This window comes from Phalacrocorax aristotelis, chromosome 8 (assembly GCF_949628215.1).
Source record: "Phalacrocorax aristotelis chromosome 8, bGulAri2.1, whole genome shotgun sequence".
NCBI classification, from domain to species: Eukaryota; Metazoa; Chordata; class Aves; order Suliformes; family Phalacrocoracidae; genus Phalacrocorax; species Phalacrocorax aristotelis.
Window position 1 is genome coordinate 24,369,884 of NC_134283.1, and position 26,458 is coordinate 24,396,341.

The window sequence follows — 26,458 nt, forward strand, 5'->3', positions numbered from 1 at the left end:
GGCACAACAAGATCTCCCTACCAGTGTCCCCCTGGACCTTAGAGAGACCCCAAGAGGGGGTGCCAATATTGCATCTGCTCAGGTTTGTTGTCAGGCTGGGTTGGCACCAATCCTCCATGCCAGGGGCAAGCCACCACTGAGCAGCAAGCACACTTGGGCTCACTTGTTTCCCTGGAAGATAGGATTTCAGTTTGCTACAGTTAGATGGCAGAGCTTTGGGGATTTTCCTTTCTGTTAGGATTTGCAAAACCAAAGGCTTATGCCAAAATCAGAATGATTTCAGGGATGTTTTCTTTCTCTGCCTAAGAATTCCCTTTAACATGCAAAACTCAGAAGGGGAAAGATAATGATAAAACTGGACAGTGCCAACTTTTTTAGCATAGGTTTGGACAGCTGCAGCTTACTGAGGGCCTGTGTCTGTAAGGAAGCTTCCATCAAGTCTGTCAATAAACTCAAATACAGTACAGACTGGTACAGTACAGAGAAAAAGAGAAGAACTTGAAGGAGAATAGTTGAAGGAACAGATGGAGGTAACTGCAGAACAGAGGCAGAATGAAATGTAGCCCAAGGAGAGTGTAAAAAGATGATGAAAAAGCAAATGGAGATGAGAAATTGGTCCTAGGAGGGACAATGACTCAAGCACCAGCAGGAAACTCAAGGTGGACAGCAAGAGGCTGGGTTCTGTGTGGAAGAGGAGGGAGAAGATGGAAAGGGATTGCAGAAGGAGAAGAAACAGGGCTGGAAAATGCCATGACAGCAGGTTTTGCATTTCAGTGCAGGCAGCTTGACTGTGCCTCTTCCCACCTACATTAGTAATTTCCTTATTTGCTTTCAGCCAGTATGAGTTTGATTTAGCAGATCTGGCAGGAGGAAGGCAGCAGGACTGGTGGCAGTTTCTCAGTGATACAGAAATGTTGGGGAACCATGGGTGAGAGAGGATGGCCATTAGAGAGGCAGTGCATGCACAGTTTGTTCCCAGTGTTGGGGGAGTTGTCCAAGGCAAGTGGCCAGCCTAATTTATGCTCCAGAGCAGGGAAGGGGAGTGATGTTTTATTATTAAAGATGGTTTCCTCCACCTTGCACCATGCCACCTCTTGCAGTGGGGTTCCAGTTTCAAGAAGAGCACGGGAAAAATAACCTCAGCCAAACTAAAATATTCTACTTTTACCTGTAAGTGGCATCAAATATTTTTGTCTCAGATTATTACTCTTCCCTCCTGCCTGACAGAGCCAGTCATGTAAGCCCTGGTCCTGCAAGCAAGCACCTTGGGATGAGCCGGACAGAGAGTAGGCAGGTGATGAGGCAGGTCTTGCACAGGGCAGTAGGGTGATGTTTAAATTCAAATCACCTGAGTGATGAGCACAGTGAGATCACACCATGCCAGGTAGCTTCAGACCCCGCCAGCTGAGCCAGGTGGCTGTGCAGTGGGACTGCATCAGGGAACCAGTGACAAATTGGAGCTGGAATTTTTCCACCCAAAGCAGAACAAGCACTGAGAGGGCTAGTGAGAGATAAAGGGAAGTGGTGTTTGAGCGCTGCCTAAGCTGACCATTTCAGAGAGAAGGCAGGCTGCTCAGTGACTCTCCTTTCCCTTGTCACCAATGCCTTGTGCAATGGATGGGGAGGTGCTGAGGAACAGCTGGCTCATTGCAAGCAACTGGTATGCAAGGAAAAGCTCTCTGCATCTGCACACTGCAAGTAAGGATTTAAGTGAGCCAAGTTAGGCATTCAAATTATGCTCATGAACAGAGCCCTGTTCCTACTGGTGACTGACTAAATCAGCTGGGACAGGGCATTCAGACCTAATGAAGGGATGTGGAGGGGACTTCCACTGGAGAGGAATGAAAAAAAGACAACTGATCCTTCTGTCCAGTAAAAATCCAACAAAGCCTGGCCCTGGGTGTCACCTTTTCACTCTGCCAGTCTCAGGGCTAGGGGTCACAAGACAGCAGTATCAAGGCAGTCCCTAGTCACGTCCCATCCTAGCCCGATGCTGGAGAAGACACAGAGCACGTCACACCTGTGCTGTGCTGCTCAGGTATTCTTCCATGTCATCCAAAACTTCCAGCAGGCTTATTAAAGCAACTTTATGACTCCCTCGCTATGCTGGAGCAGGAAGAAAATCCAGGCATTTTTCTTACAGGAGGAAACTCCTACTGCAAACCTGAAATGCTCCATAAACAGCTGGATTGTTTCTGTCTTTAGTGTTTCTTTTCCTTCAACATAGGAAAAGTGCCACATCTTGACTGGCAGGGCACTGCACAGCACTCTCGCCCCATGTGGAGTCCCCTCGCAGTGGAAGTCCCTGGCCTTGTGCTCCTCACTCCAGCATTGCCCACAGGATAAGACTCTCCTTTGCCTTGGTTTTGCATGGAGGTATCCCTGCTCTGTACTGCATATTACAGTCTTGCTCCCAACAGTTCTCTCTCCTGTCTCCCAGACAGTGCAAATGCAATGATATTCATGAGGTGGTCTAAAGCCGACCTTGGGTTACCTAACCCTGCTGGAGCCCTGGGACAAGCTGTGTGAGTTGGTGTGGTGTGTGTGATAGAGAGAGCAGAAGATGGCTATATAAACCAAAGTAGCTGCAGATGCATTCAGGACCTCACTGTCATTTTAACTGCAGTGGGTTTCATATGAATCACTGCAGTGGGTACGCTATCACAGCTCACAAACAGCAAAAAATGTTGTGGTTTGGTTTTAAACAAACCAGCAAATGGAGCAAGTTGACATGAAATCACCCTATGTAGGCATTTCCTTGCCTTGTGTCTCCTTGGGAGTGGTGGCTGTGCCTCTGCACTTTGGCTATGCCCTGCAGCCTGCATGATTTCCCAGCTCCGGAGCTAAGCCACGATGCTGGTGCCCAGCATTGTCCCTAAACCCCTGGTTGCTCCCAGCTGCTTTCTTCTGTTTGTGCTTTGGTGCCTGTATCTGTATCTTACCCTCCTATTGCACAGGACTTGCACCTCTGGCATCCCTGTCTGTGACCCCTCCAATGTGCTCCCCAGCCCTTCCCTTCCTGCCATCACAGCTCGGAAAGGAGAGACCTTTCATCCCCTCCTCTCCTTTGTCCTGAGCTGCCTCTGGTCTCTGCCAACAATTCTCCTCCATGTCTTTGGGGCACTGGGAGACCCCCAAGGATATGCACTAACAGAGCTGCCCCGACTGGGAGCAGAGAGCCACATATCACACACACTGCTGGAATCCACACTGGAGCTCATGTGGAGCTGGAGGAGCCAGGAGCTGGCAGCTGCTGGTCCAAACAGTGACCCAGAGGGAAGACTTGGCATATGTGCTGTATTTTGCCAACTTGATGCCTATGTGGGAGCCTGCATGGCTGGCAGACCAGAATACATTACCTTTCATGTGCTGGCAATGAACTTTGCCCATTGCATCCAAGCATAAAACCTCTGAGAACAGAAGGGGTCTTTGCTGTTGGTGAAATGCCTCTCCAAACTCTCCTGATATGTCAGGAGGGTGTTTCTTTGATTAAGCAGGTGCTCTGATGGTGAAAAAGGGACAGACCCAGTTTTAGCCATGTAGCCAGAGCAAAGAACCCTCTCCAGCAGCCTGCTGTGGCTCTTTAGCTCTGCTCAGGGCTGCAGGGTCAAGAAAACCTCTGGAGGGTTCGGATTCAGGCACTCCTGCCAGGTACCATGGCACCCATACAACCCTGTATGATGTGTAGGAATGAAATGAAGCTCACAGGGCTTCATTCAGCACCCAGAAGCCCAGGGCTGAGTTATTTCATGGCAAAATTAGACTTTTCCAGCAGACTTCTGCTGGAGTCAAGTGAAAAATGTGGCAACCTCTCCTTGCATTTTTTTAAGAAAGAGCTCCTATGGATGGGATGAATTGCTTGTGAGCATCCCTCAAAGGGCCACAAACCAAATGGCCAAGAAGAGTCCCTGCCAAATGCATTGTTTTTTAAACAAAAGCTATAGCTGGGGAAAGCATCATCTTGATTTAGAAATTGGGGCAGTCATGCTTGGGTAGTGCCTGCTTGTTCTCTGGCTGGCATTAGCTGGGGTTTTTAACTTCCAATGTCCATGAGTGCTGAAAGGTTTAGAAGGTGGCTTAGAAAAACTTTTTTAAAGTGTTTTCTGTTCAGAGCTGCCACATGTAGATAGCAGTATCTAAAGAAAACCAGAGATGGACTACAGATGAAGACAGCCTGATATCCATACCTTAATACACGATCTTTATTTCCCTTATTTTCCATCCCTCCCCTTCTGGAGCTGGGGCATTTGAGTCCTGCAGCCCGGTTTTTCCTGAATCATCTTTTTCCTCCTCTTCTTTGTAGAAGATACCAAGACAAGCTTGTGCGTTTGGGAAGTCCCCTCCCAATCCTTGGCACAAGACAGGATTATATAAAGCAATAATTTACAATTTCCTCTCGGCCCCCAGGTTCCTTCCTGAGTTGTTGAAGCTTTGTGTAGAGCAATGATTTCCTCGAAAATGAACAGCAAGCTTCCTTCCTTCTTGGAGGCTGCTCTGCTGCCCGCCAAGGTGTGGTTAGGGAAGGCGTGGAGCAGGCATTTCTGTCATTCTGCAAACATGCATGCCTTTGCAGTGAGTGTATCTGACAGGTATTGAGACGAACAAGGACAGCCGTCTCCCTGCCAGCATGGCAACGGACTTGGCAATAAGCAGGAGATGCAGCTGCGAGGTGTGAGTGGGAAGACAGGGTCTTCCTGGGAGGAGAGCTGCCAGAAGGGGTTGGGTACTGGGTGGCACCCAGGGTGCAGCTTGGGCTTTGGTATCAGCATTGCTCCCAGAAGTTTTGCTGCTCTTAGTTTGCTTTTTATTTATTATCTTGGGGTGTTTCCACAATGCAAGATGTGCCAGACAGCAGCTGCGGTTTGGAAAGGACAGGTCAGTGTAGCTCTCCTCTCCTGGTATGTCCATCATGCACACTTGTCAGCAGGGCGAACAGGCCTGCGTTGCGGCAGCCATGCTATTTCCAGAGCCTGCAGTAACACAGTGCTTGCTGTGTGGCTAGCATCAACACCGCTTTGCTGAGATGATTTTGCCATGAGCAGCTCCGAGGGATGTGTGGAGGGGCCTGAAGCTGCACCATGCCCCAAGGACAGTCAGACCTCCTGTGGTGAGGGGGGAGGGAGCCTGGCAGGACTGGGACCTATGCAGGACCCTGGCTGTGTTAGGGGTGTAAATCTATCCATGGTCCAAATCTGGGCTGGAGTTGTCCTGCTGTGCAAGGCACCCTTGGAGTAACATGGTGGTGCTGCCAGTCTCCAGTGTCCGTAGCCATCCCTGAAAAGCGGTCTGGGTTATACTGCCACTGGGTAGAGATTGTGCAGTTACTGAAGCACATGCGACTCGGTAGTGCTGAAATGTTTGTTCAGGATTTGTACATAATTCCTCAAGGCCATAATCTCTCTGAAGCACAAAGGCTTTTATGTGAGGTGTTTGTTGAGTTGTAGGAAGAAATGCAGCATGAAAATATCACCCTGTTTCACAGGGACAAACATTTACAATGCGGGACCCAGATTAGAAACTAAGAGTACTGAGGTCTGAGCTCCACTGCGGTGACTCTTCTCCCATATCCGTGCCTCAGTGCACTTGCCTGCAAAATGGAGCCTGCCAGGCATGTGGTGCCTGGAAGAACAGTGTCTCTGCAAGCAGTGTCTGAGAGTTTGGAGAGAAGATGCTTCACAACTGCCAGATATTGTAATTTCTTGGCTTTCTCAGCAAGAATCTGAACCTCAACCTGATCCAGGTTCACTTAACGATTAAACCCTTTTGCTACTTTGCCAGGGCTTATCTAGAGTGCTGTTAGGATGTCTGTAAGACAACTGCCACTAAGTCATTATGCCTCACCATGGAAAGGGTGAGAGAATGGGGCTAGATCCCCAAAGGATAAGATGCAACCCTTTGCACCAAGAAGGCAGCCCTTTCCTAGTACCAGTAGAAAGCCATTTTGTGTTATATTTATCAGTTAGTCTTGAGTCATTCTGCCTAATCTAAAAGTGACTGCACTCCCTGAAAAAGCTTCCTGTTTTCATTAACCCTAAGTACACATTAAATTTCCTTCCTTCATCTGATGACAAAAAAAGTTTGTGTTTGCAGCCAAATGTCTTCCTCCTTCCCACCACCCCCCCTCCATCCCCCCACCACCCCCAGCTTCTTGCATGATTTATCCAGGGATGCCACATTCTTCTGTCTGTGATACAAGAATCAAGAAGCTGCACTAAAGGGGCAGTTGCATCACGGACATCAGTGCAAATCAGGCCAGAGAAGTCTGGTGGATGCTAATGGAACATTGCTGTACACATGCTAATTATAGCACCAGCAAAGCCAGGTCCAAGCTACCGCTTTGCCTCAGGAAATCCCCAGTGATTTTAGCCAGGAGTTCCAATTACTGTTTGTTACAAGTAAATGACTAATAGAAACTAGACCTGTTAGGTCATCTTGTGTATTTCTGGAGGATTCCTCTGCTATAGTGTATAGGGGTGGGTATATTATGCTCAGAAGTGACCTGGAAGTTTTTCATGCTGTGTTTGCCCTGTACCAGACGATGGGGTGCCCGCCTCTTCCCTGGACAGAAAAGTCTGGGACACATGGTTTCCTATGCCTGTGTCCCCAATGTTTTACCCCTTTGCTCATACTTACTCTGTTTCAATCCTTCCTCCTGGGCATTTCTGTTCAAGGAGGGCAACAGAGGCATGCCAGGGCCCTGCCTGCACTGCTTGTCCTGTGCCTGTGCCATGCTATGTTTTTCACCACAGGTGTCCTCGTCCCCATCCACAACTCCTGCAAAGGATGTTGATGCAAATAACAAGCACTTTATCGTTTATAATTGATATAATTTAGAGAAGATCTGCTGAGTTATTAAAGGGCTGGCTGGACTGGTTTTTGAGGTGAGAGTAATAGAGCTGAATATGTGTGTGCATCACACCTGCTCCATGTTTTATCTTCCTTACATGGAAGTTGTTAACATTTGACTTCCAGTAATTTATGTAAAGTTCAGCTACAATTTCCGCCTGGTCTCTCTCTGAATGGATTTCCTGCCACAGAAGCCACTCTTTCATTGCACATCACAGGTTCTTTATTGGCCATTTTGGCACGCAGTCAGAAACTCCTGTGATCCTCAGCCCTGCTGTCTCCTCTTGCCATTGTAGTGAGCCCTTGTATCGCAGGGTGAAATGTGGAGGAACTAGACAATGTTACACAGCTGCTGGTCGCTCTCTGTAAGAAGTTGGAAGCCTTCAGATTTCAATGCTGTTGTAAAACTACCCAACTGATTTAAAATACAAAAACCTTGACAGCCTCTCCATATCAGACCATCAGAGGGCTGTAGGTGAGCTGCTTGAACCCCTTGTAAATACCAGGACTGTCATTCCTGCAGGTGGACCATCCGTTTTTAAATGGGTTTCAGGTTACAGCTGGGCTTCACAGCACAGTCTGTGAGTGCTGCAGGGTCAGGATGCTGTGAGGTAAGATTTGACCATTCCTAAAGAACAGGGAAATTACAGTAAATAAATCACTGAAACGAGAACCTGGTGTTCCTTTAACTTTCTACCCTGCCATCTCTGCATGTTCCTGGAGAGGTTTTGCTGGGCTTTTACTCTCCTTTGGTTAACTTCTGCAAGGGTTGTCTTTCTTCTAGCCCCCTTTCTGGGGGGGCAGGAGGACAGGTCTTGCTGTTGTGTGCAGCTAAGATTTGTGCTGGAAAGGATGGGTTAGGTGATCCCAATCTCCCTGGCTGAAAAACTCAGCTGAAGACAGAAGCAACCTGTGGTGAGGAGGGCAAGGGCAGGGGCACTGGAGGAAGGGGTGCTTCCAGCAAGTTCAGCAGGTCACCATGACTGAAACCATGAAATCATCAACAAGCCAAGCTCCACCTCACAGGGGCCATCTTTTTATATCTCTGTGGCACATGCCAACCATTTGCTCACTCACTGAAGAAGGTGCTTGCCAGAGAGCAAAGCAGAAAAGCCCCTGAGGGCTGTTCTGGTGCAATTACCAGCTCAAAGCCAGGCCCTGGGAAAACAAGCCTTCTTGCTGCAGTTGTATTTACCCAGGTGCGATGCCCACTCCACCTGTGGATTCCTGGCTGTTGCCTTCATGCTGTTTGCACTGCAGAACTGAGTCGCTGCCTGCTGCAGGACTATGTTGTGTCTGCCTGCGATACTATCAGCCATGTGCATCATCTTGGCGTGCCAGCTGATGCTCGGGCGGCTCTCACTTTGCTTTGATGAAGGAAACCAAAGCCTAGTGTGAACTCAGCCATGGTGAGGCTGAATGCTTTCTGCACAGGTTTAGCCCTGTAAACCCTGGGAGTATTTATCAGCCCTGGCACAAACCTCTGTGCTCCACCCTTTGATGTGGGTGAGCAGGAGAAGGGAAAAAGAATTGGACTTATTCTCACCAAGTAACATCTACTCATCTACAAGGGAATATTACCCAAGACAAATTTGAAAATGGGACTTAAGCTCCAGAGCTGCTTTTGAAAAAGTTACTGGAGATTTACTGCACACAATAAAAGTAAAGGATGGCCAGGGCTCCATCTCTCTCCCTGCCCACACAGTTATCTATTTCTAATATGGTTGTCACTGATTTAATGGGATGATAGAGCCATGGGGGTTCCCGGGAGCAGTGTCCTCCAGACACCTATGATATAACCATGATTGTAGATGATTGCCACTTAGATTCTCCTTCAAGTTTTTGTGTGACTGCAGCATACACAGGTTGATGGGAATGTGTTTCCTTTTAGGATACTCTTGTGCAAGGTGAAAAATAGGTTCATTCTTTATTAGATTAAATACTGTGAGGAGGGAATGGGAAGGAGTGCCAATAGATGCTGTATACTGAAGTCAAGCATGTGAGAAGTTCAGAAATAGTCTACAGGGAGAATGTCAAAGGGGCATAACATGCTGCTCAGTCTCTGAAATAAGACTTTCCGTCTTGTTCTTAGGTGGGAGACAGCATCTTGTGGGGACCCACCAGCCTCAGGTCCGCTTTCAGTGCTGCACTTTGCAGTTCTGCATGGCTCTGCCACATTTACCTCCTTTTCTGATGCCTCATTGCTCTCTGGCTGGACGAGAGCAGGCCACTTACATTGCTGCTCAGGAGTCTCCAGCCTTTCTTTAATCTTAGGAAATGAGGTGAGAAACTGATGCTGTGGAGAAAACAGGCTGAGAGCCCCCAGCACGGGGGGGGGGGGAGGGGGCCTTCTTTATGCCGTGCCCCACGCAGCTTAGGAGAAAGTTAATGCCACCTCCACCTTCCCCAGAGCCACCTGTGTCCTGCAGGGCAGTCACTGTGCAGCATGGCTGTGGAGAAAGGGCTGTGACAGGGATGACCATGCTGTTTATACTGCTTTTGTGTTATTTATGCATTCTGTTAGCCAGAGTTGACACTGCCACCAGAGGGGAAGGATGGTTTCTTTATGCTGAATCACTTACACTTATGTGACTGCCTTTCCCCAGGTGTTAACAAACCATACAGGCCCACAAAGTCTGCCTTAGAAAACCTGAAAAACCTGTGGCTTTTCTTTCTTCTCCCTCTTCCATTTGTTTTCCCCTGTTCTCTTTGCCTGCTCCCTTCTAAGCCGTTAACATTCATACCAGTGTCAAGTTTTCAAGTTGCCATCGACTATCCCAAGTAGCACCAGCATATCTCTTACTTCCCAGTGGCAGCAGCAATGCCTTGCCAGGTCAAAACTTAAGACTCTAAAAATGAAACCCTGACCTTTCCAAACCCTGTACCGACTCCTGAGAAGGGAGACCACTTCCTGCCCTGCTGTAGTGTTAACATTTCACCAGTTTCTCTTTCTGCTTTGATTCACATTCATCAGAGAAACTTCCCTTTTGCCCTGTGCACCTGCCGCAGCCTGGCTAAAAGGCACTCTGAGCCCCTGAACAAACCCGATCTGTCCTGGGCAGCCCCTGAAATATTTCCACCTCTCTGGTGAGGTTCCCCTCCAGCAGGAGGATGGGAGCAGAACAGAAACTGGTGACTTCTTCCTCCTTCCTTCGCAAGTGGTGATGCTTAAAAAGACATCACCAAAGTCATATTTAGGAACTGCTGCTTCTGAGCTGACCCATGGCTTAGATCCTTTTGCCAAATACGAATTTGTATAACATGACAGTGTGATTTGAAATCACAAGAACTGACTTTCTCCTATAATCACCTCTCACAGGCAGCTGCTGCCTTGCCCCTTGTTCTGTTTGCTACACGCCAATCCCAAGAAGGCAAGCAGGTGGATAATATGCAGTTTTGGAGAGTAAGGTCTTCTAAGGGGATTTATTTGAATAAAGAATTTTATTTGTGGGTGAAATGGTATCCACTATGTCTCTGAGTCTACACTAGTATCCGCATTACCTTATTAGTCATTTTAGTCATAAACCAGCATTAGTGTTAGCTCACAAATTGATCGGGGGATGTCAGAGCTGTGCAGAGAGTTGGCTGAAGATTGGGGATTTGGAATCACTAGTGGCTCTGGCTTGCTAAGTAATCTTGGTCAGATCCAGCCCCTTATCTGCTGGGTGGGGGGAGATAATGCTTCTTTCCCCACTGCTCTGAGATCAGCAGATGAAATGTACCATTTTGAAAACGAGGGAAATACTTCTGTGTTGACATAAACAGGCAAATACTTTCCCTTCCTCCTTCCTCCCAGCCACTGGTGGGACCATGATCCAACGCCAGCTGCTGGCTGCACCACAGCGCTCGGGGCTGCAGGCAGGACCACTTCCTTCTTTCTCAGGGAGGGTCACAAGAACCATTTACTCTGTGTGGCCTTGCTTGAGACCCTTTCTGGCATCATGTGGGGTCAGCAGCCGATGCACATCACACTCTGGCTTTAATCAAGGAAGAAGAGCGGCACAGAGGCAGGCTGGGCGGCAGAGACATTGGAGATGGACAGACACAAACCACCTGTGTCCTTCCCCAGCAAGGCTCTGCCAGGCTCCGCTCCTCCCCAGCGGGAAAGGAAACCCCAGCAGCTGCTGGGTATAGAGCAGGCTGTGGTGGCTCAGCAGGGCACAGCAATGAGTAAGTGTGGTGGAAGTGTCTTGCTCAGCCTCCCTGCACTCTGCCTAGTCCCTGGGGCTAGTGTGGGGTTCGTAGGCTGCCTGAGGAAAAGAGACTTGGTTGTAAACCATTTCCCACATCCAAGGCTGTTCCACTCATACCCTTGGGATCAGAGATCATCCGCACTGGAGCCTTGCATGGGAACGGTGCCTGCAAGAGACAGCCACAGAGCTGCACGTGAGCAATGGAGGGAGAACGTCCTCTGTGTCTTGCACTTTCTTGCTGCCTCTTCCCCCCGGGAAGAGTCTTGAGGGAACCACAGCAGCATCACAAAAGCTTACAGCAAAGCACAGATATGGATATTGAGTCTCTGTGTTCCCAAAGGGGGAGACACACCTGGCCTGAATTCCACCTGTGTCCCCATCCCTTGTTCAAGGCTGACATTCATCCTGGAAATGCTTGGTTCAAGGAGGCAGAATATGATTAGAACAATCTGGGTAGCAGTGACTGTCAGTTATGGGTGTACCCATTTAGGAAATGCACCAAATTCCTCTAAAAAGAGAGAATCTGTGCTCTGACTGACCACAGGAAAACTGGTTTGGATGTTTGCCACTGAATTTCAAGCAGAGCTCTGGACCTTCTTCCCCATTCCCTTATCTCCAGCTGGCTCGCTTGTTGTGGATTGGCTCTCTGATTCTGGCTCAGTCCCTCTTTACTAGCAATGATATGCTAGGCATGGGAAAAGCTCACTCTTCCCACTTTATTCAGTAATGAGGAAGCCTTTTACAGGGAAAAGGAGCAGATTTGTTTCTGCTTGGTACCTGTTGGACCCCTGCACCAACAGAGCACTGAGGTGGCTTTGAGGGACACTGTGGTGGATTCATGCTGCTTTGAGGAACACTGCAATGGCTTCATGATGGCTTCTGTTTAGCCACCTGGCATTGACATCTTTACTCCTTATTCCCTGTGTTTGCTCTTTCAATTCAGACCTTTAAGAAAAATTTATCACTGGACTGTTTTGGCAGCTGCTGCCAAGTCGTGGATTCCCTCAACAGAGCTGAGAAGGATCCTCTCATGTAAGTGTTTCCCCATGTCACAAGGCAGTACAGAGAGGATATACCTGATTTTTGTGGTAGAAAACAAAACCCTGGCAGAGCGCTTGGTGCATTACCAGAGAGCTTCCCCCATTGATAATATTGGACTTTCTAAAATAAAAATTATTCTGCATTTTCCCCTTACCCCAGGTTATTTTGCATAAAACAATTAAACAGACCACCCAAAATCCATTTACAAGGTTTCCCAGAAATCCTTGGAGCATTTGAAGCAGTCGGAGGAAATCAGAGGTCAGCCCAGAATTCCACAAGGGATGATGCTGTCTGGAGAATTATTTTCATTGCTTGAAGCTAAACGTCCACAAATGTTTCTTTCTTAAACATGGGACTTTTTTTAGTGCGAACCCCCTCCAGGCATTCACAGACAAGCACTGAATAACCTGCTGATACCCACTTCTGTCATGTTTGTCAGATCCCTGGCCCTTTCTCATCCAAAGGACCATTGTTTGCTAGTTTCATATGTGGATTTGCATCTAAAAGCAGGGTAGGCAAGGCACCTGGGCTTAACCTCTGTCACAATGGCCCTTAAATTTGGTTCTCTTGGTGGTGGTCCACCTCTGTCTCCTGGGGCTGGCAGCCTGTCACTTCAAATACTCCTGAGCCAGACGGAAACCAGCAGAGCCTTGAGGAAAAACTTGACCCTAAGTGGGATCCCACCTTATCAAACCTGAGAAACAAGTAAGAGCATCGGCTGCCTTCAACTTAACAGCTTCCATCAAAGGCTGATTCTGATTGTTTATTTGCAAGTAGATTACACAGCAACAAATCACCATGTACCAGGAAAATGAAGAACTTCTCAATTAATGGGGAAAAACACAGTTGTGAAGAAGCCAGTGTTAGGTGTCTGCTTTAGCTGGTAGTGCCCCTGTTGCCAACACCTTGCCACTCAAATGCCAATGACACCTAACTGAAGGGTCCTCCCTGTTGCAATTCACTGGGAGCCTCAAGAGCCGTTAGGGAAACTGCCACTGGAATGCTCCTTCATGCCAGCCTGGCAGCTAATGTGTTTTTGACAGCCCCACAAGCTCAGCTGAGCACAAACTAGTCATTTCACAGGAAAATTAGGAGGTAGCCTTTGTTACTTCACAGCTGGCTGTCAGGAAAGAAAAGATGGTGGTGTCTTCATGTATATCCTTTTCCATGTTTCCACCTTCTGACCCTGGCAGACAGCAGCGCTCCTACCTGCTGTATTTCACAGGATGGCAGCATAGTTGGGGCAGACAGAGACCTCTGGAGGTCATCCCATTCAAATGCCCTGCTCAAAGGAGGGTCAGTGAGAGCAGGTTGCTCAGAGCTATGTCCTTTGATTGTGGCAGGATGGGAGCTGAAATCCCATCCCAGCAGCTTCCTTCAATAGGGTGTGGAGTACAGAAACAGGTGGAGGAGAGAGGGTGTAGTTTGGGTATTCTGGTGTTCCTACAGGGAGAAGGATGTTCTTCTCATTGTTAACTTGTTTGTTTTGGTCTGAAGTCTGTATTAGTTGAAACAACTGCATAAGAAACTGGGTGTAAGCCCAGCTTAAGGACAAGTCTACACTCTGTTGCCATCACACCAAATTACAGTGTGCCACAAACCAAGGCAAAAGCATTGCCTGCATTATCTGACATGCAGGGTTATAACAGCACACTTACCTCTGTCATAATTTCAGGTTTGCAGAGCATCAAAGATGCGGTTTTTTGTGAAGTCATTAAATCATATTTCTGTAACTCAAGAGTATAGTGAGATCCCACATATTTTACACTTACATCATGTGTACATGCAGTAGCTCATGTTTCAGTGTAAAGCTCTTTCATTAAGGCTTCAGAAAGTATCTTCCCTTTTTACAGTCCTCCCACTTGCCCTGATAGTCACAGTTGCAACATTTGAGTGAAGTCTATCAACTGCAAAGAGTGGAGTGCACAATAGCAGCACATGCCCTAGAGCACTGCACTATTGTCAGGAAAACACAGGGAGGAAAACCATTATTTTCCAAAAAACATAAAACCTCAGAAAAGCATTACACAAGGCTCCCAAATCTCCAACAGTCAAGAGCTCCTGCTGGGGGATTACAGGATTTTACAGTTTGATTTAACAGTTTCAAAGAGAATTGTTGCTCTATTGGGAACCACCTTCAATCTGTTCAATAATTAAAAAAAAGGCAAAGTAAACAATGTCCTTCCCACTTCCCCAAAATTCATAAAAAGAAACAAACAACCCCCTCAGAAAATCTGGGGCAAGCAAATGAGAGAGAAATAAGATAACACAACTTTTAAAAGCCTGTTGCTTTGCAGCTGTTCACATTCTGGCTACTTTCCAGAGATCCTTTGATGATCCTCTGCCAGGAAAAATAAGTCCTTTAAACCTAGAATTTGATGAGGACATTACTTCTCAGCAAAGTAAATGAAGATCCAGGTTTGGGATTTAGTGATGGGACTGCCATCTGCATCAATTTTAAAGCCAGTGATCTTCATCAAGACCCTGGCAGATTTTAGTGATATCCTAGTGGTGGGAGATCTGTGTTCTTCAACTGCTGGTAAAGGACAAAGAGGACTTAGGTCTTCAGGGGTGTTTGATACCACTACCAACAAGTGGACATGTGGAGTTAAATTTGTGTCTGGCTAGTGGGGAGCAAGCTGGACATGCGCTAAGAACTGACACTAACTAGGAAGTTGTGCCAAAGTTTGGCTTTGTTCCATTAGCTCCTGGATCCCTGTCCCATAGGAGAGCTCGTAGGGAAGGAGTAGAAAATAAGCACAAACTGGTGCAGGGGACAATGGCAGGAAAGAAATACCTCCCCTGAGCCGACGGATGCATTATAGTGGTCAAAGGCACTGCCAGGCATTGCCAAGGCTGTGACTTGTACCTAGCAGTTGTGGATGAACTCTGTGGAGGGAAGATGCTGTATCACAGCCCTGCAACAAAACAAGTAACGTCCACATGTATAACCCAGAACATCACCTAGTACAGCCAAGTACAGAGATGCCCTAAGGCACAGGTTTGTGTTACAGCAAACTAAAAGGCCTGAGATGTAATTTTTTCCTTTCTTAAGTAAGTATGGTCATAAAGTAGCCTAACTCTGGCATGGGTATGCTCTGGGTGTTCCTTGAACCCAAAGAACCAAGGTGAGCATTCTGCTTCCTTGTGCCCTTATGTTACACCTCAGCTTCTTATCACACATTTTTTCTTTTACCTTGATCTGTGAAGAAGCAACTGATGGTTCATTTCATGATTTTGTACCCTAGGATTCTTTTCATACCCTGTACTTCTAACATATGATGATGAGGAAAAGGCTGAGGTACTAAACGCCTTCTTTGCCTCAGTCTTTAACAGTAAGACCAGTTATCCCCAGGGCATTCTGCCTCCTGAGCTGGAAGGCAGGGACGGGGAGCAGAATAAACCCCCCATAATCCAGGAGGAAGCAGTTTATGACCTGCTGCTCCACCTGGACACTCACAAGTCTGTAGGGCTGGATGGGATCCACCCGAGAGTACTGAGGTAGCTGGCAGAATTGGTCGCCAAACCACTCTCCATCATTTACCAGCAGTCCTGGTTAACAGAGGAGGCGCCAGATGACTGGAGGCTTGCCAATGTGACGCCCATCTACAAGAAGGTCTGGATGGACAATCCGGGGAACTACAGGCATGTCAGCCTGACCTCAGTACCAGGGAAGGTTATGGAGCGGTTCATATTGAGTGAGGTCACCAACCATGTGCAGGACAACCAGGGGATCAGGCCCAATCAACATGGCTTCGTGAAAGGCAGGTCCTCTCTGACCAACCTGATCTCCTGCTGTGACAGGGTGACCCACCTAGTGGATGAGGGGAAGGCTGTGGATGTTACCTACCCAGATTTTAGCAAAGCCTTTGACACTGTCTCCTGCAGCATCCTCCCAGAGAAGCTGGCAGCTCATGGCTGGGATGGGTGTGCTCTTCACTGGGTAAAAAATTGGCTGGATGGCCGAGCCCAGAGAGCTATGGTGAATGGAGTTAAATTCAGCTGGTGTCCGGTCACAAGCAGTGTTCCCCAGGGCTGAGTGTTGGGGCCAGTCTTGTTAACCGCCCGCCGACCCGAGCCGTAACTGCCCCCCCTTCATGTACTGGTCATGGTGTCACGTGGTATGGAATGAATCTGCCATTGGCCAGCCGGGGTCAGCCGCCCCCGCCATGGCCCCGCCCCTCCCAGCCCCCCCCCCCCCGCCACGCGGCAGCTGGAAGGGTCCCCGACCCCCCACGGTGAGGAGAATTAACCCCTTCTCAGCCAAAACCAGCACAGCCCCTCAGTACAAGATGGACATTGAGGTGCTGGAGCGTGTCCAGAGAAGGGCAATGAGGCTGGTGAAGGGTCTGGAAGACAAGTGTTATGAGGAGTGGCTGAGGGAGCTGGGGTGGTTTAGCCTGGAGAAGAGGAGGCTGAGGGGAGACCTTATCGCTCTCTGCAGCTACCTGAAAGGAGGTTGTAGTGAGGTGGGTGTTGGTCTCTTCTCCCAGGTCAGTAGTGATAGAATGAGAGGAAATGGCCTCAAGTTGCCTCAAGGGGAGGTTTAGATTGGATGTTAGGAAAAATGTCTTTACTGAAAGAGTGTTCAGGCATTGGAACAGGCTCCCCAGAGAGGTGGTGGAGTCTCCATTCCTGGAGGTATTTAAAAGACGTGTAGATGTGGCACTTCAGGGCATGGTTTAGGAGACATGGTGGTGTTGGCTTGACAGTTGGGCTTCATGATCCTAGAGGTCTTATCCAACCTTAATGATTCTACGATTCTATCATTCTATAAAAGGTTATAGAAAGAATTGTTGGCAAATGGTAAATGATATGTTGTTGAAACACGGTGAAAGAGCAAGAGTTTCCAATGAGAGATTGAAGATGCAGGAAAGGAAAGGGGAGAATCTGTAGCCAATCTGTGCCAATCTTTACTAGGTTGGAAAAGCCCCATTTAGATGCTAAGACTGTGGAAAGCAAGGCTGACTCTCTTGTTTGTCTGGACTGCTGGAAGGCTATAGAGTGAAACCCCATTTTGATCTGCTGTCACTCCACCCTGAATCCAGTTGATGCTTAGGGGAAGAGCTGCTCAGCTACATTAGTCTGAGGACTGGGCTCCTAGAGGAGCCCATTTCTCTGGATGACTAGCTCAGATGGAGATTTCTACAGTGTACATGTGACAAACTAAGTGAAGCAAATCTTCTAAGATTTGCAAAACCACTTAGCAAACCACTAAGACAATTGACTGCCTATCTATAACCTAGGGCCAGATTTTTTTCCCTCTTCATCCTTTCCTTGACCCCTTGGGAAGTGTCCCTTAGGGGGTATTTCAAAGTCCCACTGTGACTATGTGGGCAATAGTCAATTCCCATTGATTGAAAAGGTCATTTTTAGTTTTTCATCAGATCTTTACCCTGCAGAATGGCTGACCTTGAGCCTGGGATGTATTATCAGTAATGACCAAAAGTGATTTCATCATTAGTCTTCCATGTCTTCTAGGTCTGTACTGAAACAAATTAAGGGAATGTAAATTAGTGATATCCAGCTGGCTACATGGTTAGCAAGATGAATGCATGTGGCCTGTCTCCACATATCCCTTGCTTTGTGGGATGCAGGTAGTACATCCCTGTCATCATGTTTGTCTGGTGAGCAAATCAAAACTTCCCACAGGTGAACAGGCACCAATCAAGAGCAGAGGCTGCAAGGTTTCTTCAGTCAACTTTTGTTTTGAATATTATGTTTTGACTTGTGAACCCCGAGGAATTAAAATCTCAGGGCAAAGGAAATGTTGGAAGAGGTCAGGCAAGCTGTGCTCCCTCTGTGTTGCTCAGAGCAGCAAATAGCACACATCCCAGGGCAACATCTGATTTTCTGCTTTTACGAGGCAGATGTTTAGGATAAGTGATCTGCTGTTTATTTTAATTGCCATCTTCCAAACCTCCTTCCTACGTGCGCGCACACATTTGGAGACCATAAATAAGGATTCTTCATATTATGCCATTATTTGGGTAGCTAGCCCTGTCTTCCATCAGTGCCTGGACAGGGCTGTGTGCTACAAACCCAGTTCCCCTTGCACATCAGTTTTACAGTGGTATAAATTCATTAGGTCTAATTCCTTTCTCAATGACACTAGCATAAATCTGAAATCGCTCCACTGACGTCAGCACCGTAATGGCAGTGCAAAGTAAAGTTAGACTCCCTTGACTTCAGAACGTCACTGCTGATTTACACCAGAAAAGAGCAAAAGTAGTTGGGCTCAGCATGTCCTAGCACTGTGTTACTGAACAGCAGGCCTCGGTTTGCTCTGGGGTACAGTGGTGATGATTGAGAGCAAATCCATGGATTTCACTGGCATTAAGTTGATGGAAAAGAGTTGTACCTTCACCACAGTTTGGGTCTCAAAGATCTCCATGTAGTCATTAATGAAAAGAAAGGATAAAGCAATGCTCCTGTGTAAAGTGATTAGGCTCATTGCCTGTCACTGTTCCAGGGGAGTCATATAGGGATGAATCTGACCATTTGGCTTGTGTTGTGATGATGATGATGATGAAGAGCAAGGCAGCAGTACCCTCATATCTTGCTAGACACCAGACAGGAGTCTATGGAGGAACTGCTGGTCCTGGCTGAAGACAGAGAGGCATGTGGAGGAGCTGCCCTTGTAACTGATGCTAAGAGCCAGTCTGGAGGGGTGGGAAAGCTGACTGCACTTTTCTCCTCCAAGAGGACACAAGCAGTTGTTGTAGGCATTCTGTGCTGGCAGCATTCAGGGGGTTAATCCTTACTCACTTGTTTCTGTAGATTTTCCCACCTTGTCTCTCAAGGACTGGAGGTGAAAGCCTGGCTGTAAAAGGAGCGCTGGCCCCTCTCTCTGCTCTGCTGTGGCTTCAGCCCACAGACTGTGGGTTTAAGCAGGAGACGAGAAGTGGATAGTTCCTTTTGAAGCTGTAGGGCTTCCCAAACAACCTTGCTCTTTAAAGAGACTTTGGCAAGGAGGGCCTGCGTTTCTGGTGGCTGCTCTTCAAGAAGTTAGAGAACCCAGTGGTCACCTCAGAGTCTGTTGGCCTTGCCCCTTTTCTGTTGGCATCTGCCTAATCTCTTAGTTGTTCATAAGTGACTTTGTTTTCAATAGCACACATTTGCTCTGAGTGGCTTGGTTTGCACACAGTGAAATGCAGCCATGTGTTGCATAACTGCTTTAAAGCCAGTAAGTCAAAACAGGGTCCATGTGAACCACCAGCTGGACAGGGCCAGGGAATAAGCCCTCACCTTCTTTCTTTTTTCAAAAAAGCTGAGACCCTGCTTTACCCATCTCTCAGCCTCCCCTGTGCTGGCAGAGGTGAGAGGCAGCAGGAGAACCTCGGAAACCGGAGAAGAATTGCAGTCCTTTCCCCTTCTTATCCAAGGGTCCATCCACAGCTATCATCAAAAGACAGGACAAATAAAACCATTCTGCGTGCTCCCAGCCCTAAGGAACCCTAGCTGGGTGAACGAAATGGTTCCCATATCCATTCTGTACAGGCATGGGGAGAGATGGCTACTCTGAGCTCCAGACTTGGGTTTCGGCAGTTTAGGCTGGACCTGTGACCTGTGGCAGCCTGGAGGTATGTCATTCACACCTCCTTGTTCACACACTCAGCTGGAAATTGGCCCTGTGGAGATGCAAAGAGAGCTAAGGGAGCATGGCCCCACTTTTCCCATCCGTTGTGTTCTGTCTAGTGGTAAATAACTCAGCTGATGGGTTAGCTGGCAGGGAACAGCAGAGTTTACCAGTCATGAAACAAAACTGTGATTATTGCCATAGAAACCAGAGCTTGAATGTGAAGCTCATCCAATGGGGCAGCAGGAAGAGGACATTGGACTTCTGTCTTCTTTCAAAATTCATGTGCGTGGCTTGGATTTGGAATACCAGAAAGTCACTGTTATAATAACCATGTCAAAAATATCAAGATATCAAGAAACATTGACTTCTTTTGGGTTCCTAGGAAGAAAAAATTCAGGACCTCAGGGACTGGCCTGTGGGGGATGAGGATGGTTAGTAGCACCACTGCAAAGAGCAAAGCTCTTTCCAATTAGGAAAGGAGACAATTAAATCACAGTGGCTGAGGGATGCAGAGCCAGAAACATAACCTTGCTCTTCCCCACGGCTCTCTTTACTGAATGCAGATGTGCAGTTTGTTTAGAGAATTCCCTCCTCCTTCCCATTTGAACTCTACAACAGTGGCTTTGCCCTGGGAGCTTACAGCATGGTTCAAGTTTCCTTGTAAGCTAACAAGCTCCATCTATAGGATAGTCGAAGAAGCAGCTTTAAGAGCTTTGGCTTTAAGCTGATGAAAAAGGGCAGAGAAGTATCACACAGAGATTCCAGTTTTGCTCTGGAAAAAAATCCATCATGCTTAGCATGCCTCATTGCAGAAAGTCACTGATTTCATATTTGGGTATAGCTTTTCTCCCTGGTTAAACTCTGAGTCTTCTGTCCCATAGTGCATGACTGTGGGGCTGTTGCCTGTGGAAATTGCTGGAGTTGTGGAACTGCTATTATTCCACATGGGAAATCTCAGGGATTTTCTGAGGAGCCCCTGATCTGCAAGATTTCTGGGCTACAGTTGTGACGTGTTTAGATTCTGATAGCCCATAGTGCCCTATGTGTAAAACTAAACAGTAGCAATTAACATGTGCAAATCCTATAAATCCAGCTGATTTAGCAAAATAGTTTCTCCGTAGCTTGGTGTTTAATGATTACCAGCCCCAGCCCACAGTTCACTGCACCGGCTGCACCAGCAGAAGTAATTGCAGGCCAGAAGGTTTTTTTTTAGGAGGAAACACAAAAACTGAAAGACTTTTCTTCCTTCTTTTGTGCAAAGTAGAATCCTTCCTGGCAATAAAGTGAAGTACAGACTGGGGCTGTGTGGGAGGCAGGCAGGCAGGAAGTGAGGAAGGAAGGAAGTGAGGAAGGAAGGAAGGAAGTGAGGAAGGAAGGAAGTGAGGAAGGAAGGAAGGAAGGAAGGAAGGAAGGAAGGAAGGAAGGAAGGAAGGAAGGAAGGAAGGAAGGAAGGAAGGAAGGAAGGAAGGAAGGAAGGAAGGAAGGAAGGATGGATACACTTTGCAGGGCAGATGGAGTGTGAGTAGTCTTTTTAAAGAGATGCTGGCAACTGACACTGCTGTAAATCATCCCTCTCATGTTGGAACTTCATCTGTGATTTGCACAAGAAATACAATTTGATTTTGGATACCCAGATTTATTCTGAGAGAGGCATTGTGTTCCCAAAGAACAGAGATGTTTCTTTCCTTTCTGCAGATCCATTCTGTTTTAAATGCTGCTTTCTCGCCGCCCCCCCCCCCCCCCCGACCATAATTTTTGATATGTACTTGTTAAAATACCACTTTCAAATAAATAAAAGCACAGGCATATCTAGTACTTGTTCCTTTCTCTATCTCAAGGTTAATTTCCCATTTTTCCATTTAACATGTCTGTCCTTCGGGTATCTACACAATCAAGAAAAAACCCTGTTTCTTCCCTTTTGTAGATTCACAGATATTAAAACCAGAAGGAAATGTGTTGCCGTCTCTGGGGCAGCTGACCTGAATGTATATGTAGAGATGCATCTGTTTATTCCAATTATTTCATGCAAAGAAGATTTGCTTTTTGGTAGCTACTGCAGGAAAATCATCAATTGGGTACTAAAGCACGCAGCTGTCCAGGGGATACAACCCCTGCTGAATGCCTCGGTCAATCATCCTGCTCACACAGCTCAGGAATGCAACAGCATTGTGGAAACATCACTGCAAAGCATGGGGGAAGAAGCTCACCCGCCTCGAGGAGGATCCACACTGGCATGTGGTGGCATGTATGGGCAGGGCACCACTGGGCATGGAGAGGGTGGGCTGCTCCTGGTCGTCTTTTATCCACTGACTCCTTCAGGGGGGTGTTCAACAGCAGCTGGGGAGGGTGCCTGAAGGCCAAGATGGAGCCAGTGGACATGGTATACACCAGGCAGGACCAGCAAGTCCTAGTGAATGTGTAATCTCTCTCTTGGCTTCAGCACCTGAATCCCTCCTTTACCCCAACCTCTATCGTGCTAAACTGTTGCTTTTTTTCTTTCTTTCTCTGTTCCACAGAGATCCCTGGGTGTCCAGGAATGGTTGAGAGCTGAATGTGCTGACCTCTTTTCCTCATCATCCTGAACTCATGAGGGCTCTGAAGAGATTGAGTGGGAGCATGGCCTTGCTTCTCTGAGCCTAGGGATGCTGTGGGAAGTGATTGGCAGTGTGGCAAATATCTTCGTCCCAACCCATAGCCCATCATGCATCACCTGAAGGAGAAGCTGATGAAGGATAACCTAGGGACCAGGAAAGGCTTTACTAGCCTCAGAGGACACAGATAGGGGACCGGCACTAAGAGAGGCACTTTGCAGGAGTCACTGCATATAAAACCAGCTCTGAAAAGAAACTACAGGAGTCCTGTGAACTGAAGGAGGTGAACGTCCAAATCACCACAAAAGGTGCAAAGGTGTTTCCCTGGCACAGCATTCCTGGAAAGCACTTTCAAAAGGGAAGGGGGTATCAGGACCACGTGGCTGTCTCCAGTGGCTGGTTTGGAAGAGGCACAGCAAGGTCACTGCCTTACGGTCAGGTCAGGAGACCGGCAGGACGTGCTCACAGCTGCCTGTCCATGCCCTGGCTGGGGGTCCAGACGAAACAGAAGTATGACCAAGACTGAGAGAGAAGGAGCGTGGAAGATTGCTTTGATTTATTCTGTGCTTGTTTCTCCTTCTTGTGTCTTCTCTGTCTACCTCTTTTTCTCTCTAGGCCTATGTGTACTGCATGTGGAGGTGGAGCCCAGACCCCCACAAACAAGCAGAAGTACTAGCAGAGGGCAAATCCTGCTCAGTGTGCAACTGTGCTGCCCAGTGCAGTGCCATAGCTAGATGGGGCTAACATTGCACAGTGCAGATATAATGTGGTCTTTGTTTTTTCCCTTATGCCAACAAATCTACAACCATAATGCCTGGACTTCAGACAGGAGAAAGGCTTGAACCTGGCAAACCTTCTACTTGCAAACAACCACATGCTAGCACAACCAGCCACACCTGGTGGCCAAGTTTTAACACAGAGCATCCATCCCTCTCCTGTAGCTGTGGAAATTACCATGCTGGCCTGCTGCATACTCAGATCCTGCATCCTGGATTGTAAAAGACTCATTAAGCAGAGGAGGAGATGGAGAGAGTGACAGCGACTCAGGCAGAAAATAGTAGGAAAACTCATTCAAAACCATAGGAAAATGTGCACCTCTTAATTGCAGGTGGTGTCCCAGCTGCGGACTGTCATGCCCAGCTGGGCAGCTGCAGGTGTCCGTTCACCAAGCTGCTCTTGGAGGCCTGGGTGAAACCTGCTGGTACTCAACTGTGCCAGGAGCCCCATATCAGACCTTCTCTCTCAGGCTTCCAGCTGCTAACCCCTTCCCTCATGTGCAATCATATTTATTTATTTTCTTGCTGCTCGATGCAAAGCTGCTAACAGAGCACGCTCCCCACAAACATCCGCAGCCGAGAGAGGACAGGGAGAGAGAGTGTGCATTTTGTGTGTTTGTGTGACGGGAGCGGGCAAAGGGGCAGGTGTTTGCCTTGAGCAGGCTGGGTCAGGCATGCACATGGTGGGTGCATATGAGGCAGGAGGAAAAGGCTGCAGTTAAACCAGAAATACTTTCCCCTAGGGTGAGTGTGCAGTTTTGATCTTGTAAGAATTAAGAACAATCTGGGCAAACCTTTTTTGGGAAGGACAGCAGGACAGCTGTAGGCTGCATAAGCTCTGCAGTGTCCCTCTAGCCAGATTTTCTTGGTGCAACTGTGCTTATGCAGGGTATGTATCTCTGTGCAAGTTGCTTGCCCAGATAGTGTCCTCCCAGCGCTGAAGCAAATGAAGAAATGTAGTGCATGAGAAAAAAGAAATAAGAAACGCGTAATGAAGCGTAAATGAAATGTGTAATGAACTTACTATGTGTACATCCTGGCTTTGGACATTCATAGACGGCTGTATCCCCAGCCAGGCAAGTTCCCACTAGTGCGCTCACAGAGGTTTAACACCTGGCAGCATTTTCTGCTCTGTCCAAAAGATATATCTGTGTACCAGCCCATTTAACACAGCCAATTGAGACCAGCAGACACGAACATCTCTAGACAATGTGGTAGCTGTGCTGTTCATGCTCAGCTTTGGCTGTTCCTACCCATTTTGCTAAAACACTGGCACACCAGCAGCATCCACTCATGGTGAGGTATCACATTTTATGGAAAGCTTGTGTGTCCCAGTGCAGAGGGGAGCTGTTTCTCTGGGAGAGGGAGGCACTCTTGTGCCCTGCTGCACTCCCACACTCAGGAGGGAGCCAGGGTGCCCGGGCATCCATTGGCAGGGCTCTTGGCTGCCCCAGGGAAACCTGGCTTCTCCCATACCCTTCCCTCTGAAATGCCCCACCAAGGCTTTGTCCAAACCCATGTGGCTGCCAAAGGGAAATATTTCCCAACCAAAACCTGATCCTCAGAAGATTCCTGGCTGGCTCTAGTTATATTATGTACTGAAAACACTGCCCGTGGGATTAGTTTTCAGGTTAGAGACACGTATGGGATAGTTGTAGTTCTTTTTCTCACAAATCCTCTCATGTGCAAAAGCAGGTTGCAGTAAATTAAATGGATACACTTGTTCTGATAATATGCCAGCATGGCCCAAGAGCAGTGACCTGCTTCTTGCTGATTGCTTCCTTGCAGAGTTGTACGAGTTGGAGATAGAAGAGATGTATTACCAACCCACCTGCCTATGACCCTTCAGGCTTGTTCCATGTATTACATTTCTTGGTGGTGTGCTAGGTCTATTTTAAAATGCCCTGACATGAAGGGTTTTGTGCTGTCCTTTGGAGGATTGCTCTGTAGTCCAAGTCAGGAGCTGCTATTGATATTCCACCTGCACTTCCTCCTGAAAACTTCATTCCGTTATTCCTAATGATGCTCTTCAAATACCTGTTGCTCATTATGTCCTGGTCAGGATCTACCACTTGACCTGCACTCCTCTTTCCTCCTCTAAGAACTTCTCTGGCTCCCTGATTGCTGCTGCTCCCTGTCCTTCCTGTAGTTCGGCACAGAATGAGCCTGTTAATTCAACCATGCAGAGTTTGTCAGGGATCCATACCCACCAGTGGAGCAGCTGGAACCTCTGGCAATGCCCAGTCTTCCCAGCAGCTATGGAGCTGCTGTCCCCTCATTGTAAAGCACATGGGGCACAGGAAAGGGGCAGACACAGACATATGTCCGAAAGCACATCAGCCTTGGCAGTGAGAATATACTGCGAGGAGTGAACACCTGCTAGGGACAGTACACACCAAAATTTCCATCTCAGCAAAGCCCAAACTGAGCAATGGAGGTGGGTGATGCTCCAATATTGCCTGTGCAGCTGTACCTGGGATTGGTCAGGGGCAGAGGTCCATGCTGCGTCAGGGAGCTGTGGTCTGTCCTGCCTGGAAATCGTATTTGTGAGCTGGAGCCGCAGCTTCACATGGAGGGATCCCTGCGCACCACGAGCAGCACGGGGCCTCAGCAGGCTCAGTGCATGTGGAACACTTGCTTGGGGGGCCTTTGTGTACAGCACTTGGCTGGAGCACCGTTGTGATTGTAAGAGCTCTGTTATTCTCACTGAACAAATTGTTCCTACAAATAAAGAATGAAAAGTCCTCCTCTTCCCATTCTTCTTTTTTATTCTATTCATCGAGTGGTACCGAAGAAAGGGACTGCACCTGGATGGTGGGAGCCGGTGGGGAGGTGCTAGTGCTACCTGGGGGAGAGGTTGAATGGAAGCAGAATAACCAGGAGAAGTCAAAACACAAAGTGCAGCAGAGCAAGTTGCAGGGCATGTCCATGAAGCTTGCTGATGCTGATGGGTAATGGATTGCAATATGTCCAGGCACTGTGGGACAAGGCTAGAGAGGAGCTGAGCAACAGCAAGGCAGTCCATGTAGTACCAGTCCCGCAGGCACTGTGTTGCAGAGCAGGAGAAGGTCAGGTCAAAGAAACCAAGGAGGAGAAAAAAAAGACAGATGAAAGAGGGAGCTGTGTCTCACAAGGGTTTCACAGGATGACAACAGAGGAATCTGGAGTCTCCTACATGGCAGTGTATGGTCCTGAGGGCTGGTTCTTTGCCTAAACTTCAAATCAGTGATAGAGCAGAAGGCTCCTTAGTTCCTCATCTTAATCCCTAGCTGTTGTGCCCGGTGATGTGGGACAGGGTGGCAATGACAACATTACAGCTTTTCAGAAGCAATTGTCAGGGGAAGAACTTGGTCCCTAAGCAACGAAAGAATCAAAATTACACACTTCCAACAGAATTCATGATTAGAAAATTAATCACCCAAATTTAAA

At 47.8% G+C, this 26,458-nt stretch overlaps 1 protein-coding gene across 2 annotated transcripts in view; it reads left to right on the forward strand.

Annotated features, from left to right (window-relative positions):
- Positions 1–25,773, forward strand: part of ADRB2 (adrenoceptor beta 2) — a 38,126-nt gene extending 12,353 nt beyond the window's left edge. For both annotated transcript variants that reach the window (XR_012662077.1, XM_075102014.1), the window contains exon 2: positions 22,179–25,773. Coding sequence is in view for 1 of the 2 variants with exons in the window: in XM_075102014.1 (XP_074958115.1) it covers positions 22,179–22,213 (35 nt within the window). In the remaining variant the exon portion in view is untranslated. The remainder of the gene's footprint in view (positions 1–22,178) is intronic.
- The last annotated feature ends 685 nt before the right edge of the window (positions 25,774–26,458 follow it).